The sequence below is a fragment of the Camelina sativa genome, chromosome 17, assembly GCF_030686135.1.
Source record: "Camelina sativa cultivar CO46 ecotype springtype chromosome 17, ASM3068613v1".
Taxonomy (NCBI): Eukaryota; Viridiplantae; Streptophyta; class Magnoliopsida; order Brassicales; family Brassicaceae; genus Camelina; species Camelina sativa.
This window is the reverse complement of record NC_141896.1, coordinates 35,463,769-35,470,616: the sequence shown is the minus strand read 5'-3', so window position 1 is coordinate 35,470,616 and position 6,848 is coordinate 35,463,769. Positions and strand designations below refer to the sequence as shown.

At 35.8% G+C, this 6,848-nt stretch overlaps 2 protein-coding genes across 2 annotated transcripts; both read right to left on the bottom strand.

Moving 5' to 3' along the window:
- Window positions 1-297: 297 nt before the first annotated feature.
- Window positions 298-1,324, bottom strand: LOC104757402 (pathogenesis-related protein 1A-like). Its single transcript, XM_010480138.2, has 2 exons — window positions 873-1,324; window positions 298-697 (listed from the first exon to the last, which is right to left on the bottom strand). The coding sequence occupies exons 1-2, from the start codon at window positions 1,207-1,209 to the stop codon at window positions 546-548; spliced, it is 489 nt and encodes a 162-aa protein (XP_010478440.1). The 5' UTR covers window positions 1,210-1,324; the 3' UTR covers window positions 298-545.
- Window positions 1,325-2,322: 998 nt separating this feature from the next.
- Window positions 2,323-2,796, bottom strand: LOC147924757 (uncharacterized). Its single transcript, XM_087496937.1, has one exon. The coding sequence runs from the start codon at window positions 2,794-2,796 to the stop codon at window positions 2,323-2,325; it is 474 nt and encodes a 157-aa protein (XP_087353063.1).
- Window positions 2,797-6,848: the final 4,052 nt, after the last annotated feature.

Genomic DNA, 6,848 nt, shown 5'->3' with positions numbered 1-6,848 from the left:
ATTTTCTTTTTGGGAAGCAATTGTTTTTGTATTTTCACAAAAGTCAATTACAAAATCGTGGAATATGGCTAGTGTCCAGCGTCCAGACATATTTCTTTTTGTATTTGAATCTTCTTGTAAATTGTATATATGCTAGCTAGACTAAAATTTACCAGATTAACTAATTAGAGCTGGACATTTGGTATTATTGGATCGATTTGAGTCATAAAGTTGGACTTTCGATTGGTTCGGTTCAAAGAATTGTCACCAAAAATGGGACGACCGATGTAAGTTTGGTTAGTTGAGTTTGAGTTGACATTTTTCTCGAAGTAATACTGAAATTGAATTTACTATCATTTCACGAGTAGGATACAATTTCTCGCCAAACAAGAAAAACAACAACATTTGATTTATTGTAAAAGAAAGCAAACCTTACAACATTTGATTATGTGAAAATGAAAGAATATTACATCTTGAAATTAAACGAGATATATTTTTTCTTCATAAGCAGTTATTCATAATTAGTTCATATTTTAGGTTAATTGTATTAAAGTGATCGATCAGCATCAGTAAGGGTACTCCCCGGGCTGATTACCGGGTGCATCATAGTTACAACTCACGAAATAGTCAACATTGTTGTTGCAAAGAACCCTAGCACACCCTAACTTCACCGAGTTACTCCACACCACTTGCGTGTAATGCTTGCATACTTTTCCAACTGTAATTTCAAAAATAAACAAGCTTAGTCAAATTTCTATTAATCACTTAATTACACTCGACTGTATATTGCCTTTGCGTTTATGTTACATGTGAAATTGTTGTGTTTGTTTTCAAGTACATCATGATAATTCATGACAAGGGATATATGTATGGACTGTTTGTGTAAGTTATACCTGTGCACGAATTGCTAGTGTAGGTATAGTCATTTTTCTGGGCGACCCAAAGATTGACGGCCGCTACACCTGTTAACGTGGCACCATTTCCCTTGGCTAGGTTTTCTCCAAATGGTCCTCCTGACGGAGTGAGGTTGCAGTCGGCTTTTCTAGCATTCGCATAGTTCGATGCATAGGCCGCGACAGTTGTGTCCCATACGATGTTCGCTACACCAACCAGCGCACGGGCGGAGTTGTGAGTGTTAAGGAAGTCTTGTTGACTGTTTTGAGCGTTGGTTGCAATAACCACAAAGCTAATTGCAACGAGTAGGAATGATGGGATTTTGAAAGTCTTCATTGTCGTAGTTATAGTATTGAGTTATATTATTTATGCTGTGAACTTGAAGAATGCTATGTTCTTGTTTATATAGGCAATATATGGTTAGGGTCAGTGGGTTAGGGAGATTTTTGACATTGAGGGATTGATGACTAATCTTTTTATAAAGATTAAAGTCATGAATCTATCATTTTTAAGTATCTACACAAGTGGCATTATCCATTGACGAAGAAATTTTGATAGAGTTTTGCATCTTTTGGAGAGGTCGTATTTGTATTCGGATTTGGATTGAAGATGCGTATTTTAGTATCATTTGTATTTGGATTGAAGATGCGTATTTTAGTATCACTGCAGTATAAATTATTTACATGCATGTAATGACATGTGCATGGCTATGATCCCCCGCCGGGTAATGGGACATTCAGTGTTATATAGATAGATATTAGTTTAGATAACATATTCTATCCACTTGTACAAGTCTCTAACCACTACACAATTTCCATATAAGCATAGATCGAGTGTAAAGAAGAGATAAGGACGCGTAGATCAAGTAGAGGCATATGCCCAAGTGGATTAAGATAGTAAACCATGAATTAACCATGCGTGGGTTAAACGCTAAGGATTCATTACTATACTAGCCAACTCGATTTGTAAGTTAACTAAAAGATAAAACAACTCATAGTACAGTACGTAGTTTAATGGTTAAAGGATTAATCAACTTGGCTTAAAAAAATAATACGAACTCATCTTGAGTATTCCTCTTTTTCACATATCCATTAACATCAATTACAAAATTACGGAATCGCTGACATTGATTAGTAATCATAGGGTTATTAGTTAACTGAGGTCGGGTTGTTTTAATTGTACAACTAGTTACTAACCCACGGTTTAACGTTGGCTGAACAATTTATTTGAAAAAAAATTAAAATAATTTTATCTGTTATTTTGGTTTTTTTTTTCAACATAATATTAATTTAAAACTCTTAGATTGGTTGTCCAAGCTGGAGGAAATAAGTTTACATAAATCGTTTCTGACAAGAGCATTCTAGAAGAACGAGCTAAACAATCAGCCTTCACATTGGACGTCATTGGGATCTTGGAAAGGGTAAAAGGAGGCAGGGAAGCACTAAGCACCTAGAACTCATCAAGAAGCGTAGAGAAAACCGGCCACTCCTCCGGAGCTTGCACCATCGCTAGTAACTCTGCAGAATCCGTCTCGAACCTCCGACAACCAATTCCTCTGGACAAGATATACTCCATCGCCCATAATAATGCTTCTAGCTCGGAATGAAGTGGGGATGCACTGTGACGTTGATATCTAGCACCCATAACTAAAGTTTCATTGTCACCATCACCACACCACCATCCTAAACCTGAATTTGGTTCCGTAGCTTTCCACGAACCATCAACTTGACAATGACATATCATCTCCGGAGTATGCAAGGATTCCGTCAAAACGGAACCAACCCTTGTAGCTATTTGGGCTTCCTCCCACAACAGTTGTTCACGTAAAGCCTGAGTAAACCCTTGGAAAACTTTTTTGTTCCTATCCTTCCATAAGAACCAGACCAGCCACGGTATTGAACTGTGAGTAGTTCCTAAAGCCATAGGGGCTAACCCTTTACCATATATATAATCTAAGTTTGAATAGATCGAGCCAAACGGGAACTTATCCGTATCTGATCCATCAAAAACCCTCTCCTAAACCTGACGGGAATGAGGACACTCAAATAAAGTATGATTAATAGACTCTTCCTCCAAAACACATCTCTTGCATACCGTGTTACAGTTAACTCCCCGAGAGGCTAACCGCACCGTCACCGGAAGAGAGCCAGAAGCGATCTACCAGAAAAAAATGTTTGATTTTAGGTGGTACCGGAAGATCCCAAGCCTAAGCCATGAGGACATTACAGTTGGGACCGAATTCAATTTCAGCCTTCATGGCTTGAGCTACCTTATAACCCAACTTGACCGAGTACCGACCAGATTGTGTATAATGCCATACCAATCGATCTGGCTTAAATGATTTGCTAATAAGCAAACTCTGAATAGTTTGAATATCCTCCGGATCCAAAAAATCTTGGAGGATAGGTAAATGTCATTCTTTAGTCTGTGGATTAATCAAATGGTTTACCATTAGACTTGGAAGTAGTTGCCGTCCCCGACCGTTTGCAGGACGAGGATGTTGATCAGGGATCCAAGGATCACACCAAACCGAAATATTATACCCTGACCCAATCGTCCATCGGGCACCTTTTTCCACTAAACTTTTTGTTGAAAAAATGCTTCTCCACCCAAACGAGGGTGAATAAGGTTTTTTTGCCATCAACGAATGTTTATTTCTGAAGTATCGACCTCTAAACACTTGAGCAAACAAAGAATTCAGAAATTATGATAAACACCAATACTGTTTAGCCAATAAAGCATCATTAAACGTCTCCAAATCCCTAAATCCCAAACCTCCCTCAGATTTATCCCTACACATTTTATCCCAAGCCACCCAATGAAGCCCCCGATCTTTCCCATCCGAGCTCCACCAGAAATTTGAAATAGCACTCGTCAATCTGGTTGTTAACCCTTGAGGGAGTTTGAAGCAAGGCATAACATGCATAGGGAGGGCCAAAGCCACCGACTTGAGTAAAACTTCCTTCCCTCCCTTGGATAAAAATTTTGCTGTCCAACCATTCACCCGGTCATTCAACCTATCTCGAACGTAACCGAAGACTTGAACTCTTGATCCTCCGAGACTCTCTGGAATTCCCAAATAGGAACCCATACCTCCTTCCTTGGAGATTCTAATGACGGATTTTACCTTGTCCTTGACCTCTGAAGTCAACTTCTTGCCAAACATAATAGAGGACTTATCCAAATTTACCTCCTGGCTGGATGCTTTACCATAGTTGCCTATGATATCCATGACCGTTGAACATTGTTCCTCATCTGCTTTACAAAAAATCAGGCTATCATCGGCAAAAAGCAAATGGGAGATAGGGGAAAATCTCAGGCAATCTTAATACCCGTTAATTTTTCCTCCCTTTCTGCCTTTTTGATATTAGCTATCAACACCTCAGTACAAAGAATAAACAAATACGGGGATAAAGGATCCCCCTGTCGTAAACCCCGTTTTGGCGAAATGGAGCCACGGGGTTGACCATTAAGCAACACTTGATAGGAAACCAAACTAACACACCACATTATCCTAGAAATCTATCTAGAATCAAAACCTAGCCTAATTAAGACCGCCTTCAAAAAATCCCATTCAACATGGTCATAGGCCTTGCTCATATCCGTTTTGAAAGCCAAAAATTCCGAACTGCACATCCTATTGGTTTGTAAACCATGAAACATCTCTTAGGCCACCAGAATATTATCTGTGATTAACCGGCCAGAAACAAAAGCCGATTGTGTTTCTGAAATAATAGAGGGGAGAATCTTCTTTAACCGGAAACAAAGTATTTTCGAAATAATCTTATAACTCACATTACATTTTGTTATTTATAATCTTTAGAAAATATCTGATTTTTTTTTTGTTTTACTTTTTGTTGTCACCCTAAAAAACTGTATAAAATCAAATTATATTTATTATTGTATCAGAAAAAATCTTAGTTGTTTAACCGAATAGATATTTCTAAATCTTTCTTTTAACCGAATAAATCTTTCTTATAACGCATAGATGATCTTGTTAAAAAATGATTTTCAAAATGATCTTATAACTCACATTACATTTTGTTATTTATAATCTTTAAAAAATATCTGATTTTTTTTTTGTTTTACTTTTTGTTGTCATCCTAAAAAACTGTCTAAAATCAAATTATATTTATTATTATATCAGAAAAAATCTTAGCTGTTTAACCGAATAGATATTTCTAAATCTTTCTTTTAACCGAATAAATCTTTCTTATAACGCATAGATGATCTTGTTAAAAAATGAACAAAGTTTACAAGTATTTATAACGAAAGTTATATGCATGTGCCTATTTTTAGTACATCATATCATATGTCTTACAGCTCCTTAATTTTTTGTCATAAAAACATGGTTTTCCTTTGATTCTATCTTTTTGCTAATCTAATATGTGTAAATCTTAGATGACACAAGTACTTTTGTTACCTATACCATTAAACTAAATAAAAGTCTTTAATTGGTGATTCAATCAAGCTAGAAAGAAGAAGTAAATTACAAAAAGAATCATGTCTGTGATACGACGTTTTCAACCTCAAGATACAATAAATAAATTACAATAAAACTCTTTAATAAGAAAAAGTGTTAAAAAAGGCTCCTCGTTTTGCGTGTCAGAGAGCTTCTAGGCAATTTGGCGAATCTTTCGTGAGTCTCCGCCGGAGTACGGCCTCACGCCGTTCGCTTCTCCCTCCTCTTCCTTTCTGGTCTTTGGTCTCTCTCTCCTCTCACCCCGATGTCGGACCTTGCTCATATCCGTTTTGAAAGCCAAAAATTCCGAACTGCACATCCTATTGGTTTGTAAACCATGAAACATCTCTTAGGCCACCAGAATATTATATGTGATTAACCGGCCAGAAACAAAAGCCGATTGTGTTTCTGAAATAATAGAGGGGAGAATCTTCTTTAACCGGAAACAAAGTATTTTCGAAATAATCTTATAACTCACATTACATTTTGTTATTTATAATCTTTAGAAAATATCTGATTTTTTTTTTGTTTTACTTTTTGTTGTCACCCTAAAAAACTGTATAAAATCAAATTATATTTATTATTGTATCAGAAAAAATCTTAGTTGTTTAACCGAATAGATATTTCTAAATCTTTCTTTTAACCGAATAAATCTTTCTTATAACGCATAGATGATCTTGTTAAAAAATGATTTTCAAAATGATCTTATAACTCACATTACATTTTGTTATTTATAATCTTTAAAAAATATCTGATTTTTTTTTTGTTTTACTTTTTGTTGTCATCCTAAAAAACTGTCTAAAATCAAATTATATTTATTATTATATCAGAAAAAATCTTAGCTGTTTAACCGAATAGATATTTCTAAATCTTTCTTTTAACCGAATAAATCTTTCTTATAACGCATAGATGATCTTGTTAAAAAATGAACAAAGTTTACAAGTATTTATAACGAAAGTTATATGCATGTGCCTATTTTTAGTACATCATATCATATGTCTTACAGCTCCTTAATTTTTTGTCATAAAATCATGGTTTTCCTTTGATTCTATCTTTTTGCTAATCTAATATGTGTAAATCTTAGATGACACAAGTACTTTTGTTACCTATACCATTAAACTAAATAAAAGTCTTTAATTGGTGATTCAATCAAGCTAGAAAGAAGAAGTAAATTACAAAAAGAATCATGTCTGTGATACGACGTTTTCAACCTCAAGATACAATAAATAAATTACAATAAAACTCTTTAATAAGAAAAAGTGTTAAAAAAGGCTCCTGGTTTTGCGTGTCAGAGAGCTTCTAGGCAATTTGGCGAATCTTTCGTGAGTCTCCGCCGGAGTACGGCCTCACGCCGTTCGCTTCTCCCTCCTCTTCCTTTCTGGTCTTTGGTCTCTCTCTCCTCTCACCCCGATGTCGGACCTTGCTCATATCCGTTTTGAAAGCCAAAAATTCCGAACTGCACATCCTATTGGTTTGTAAACCATGAAACATCTCTTAGGCCACCAGAATATTA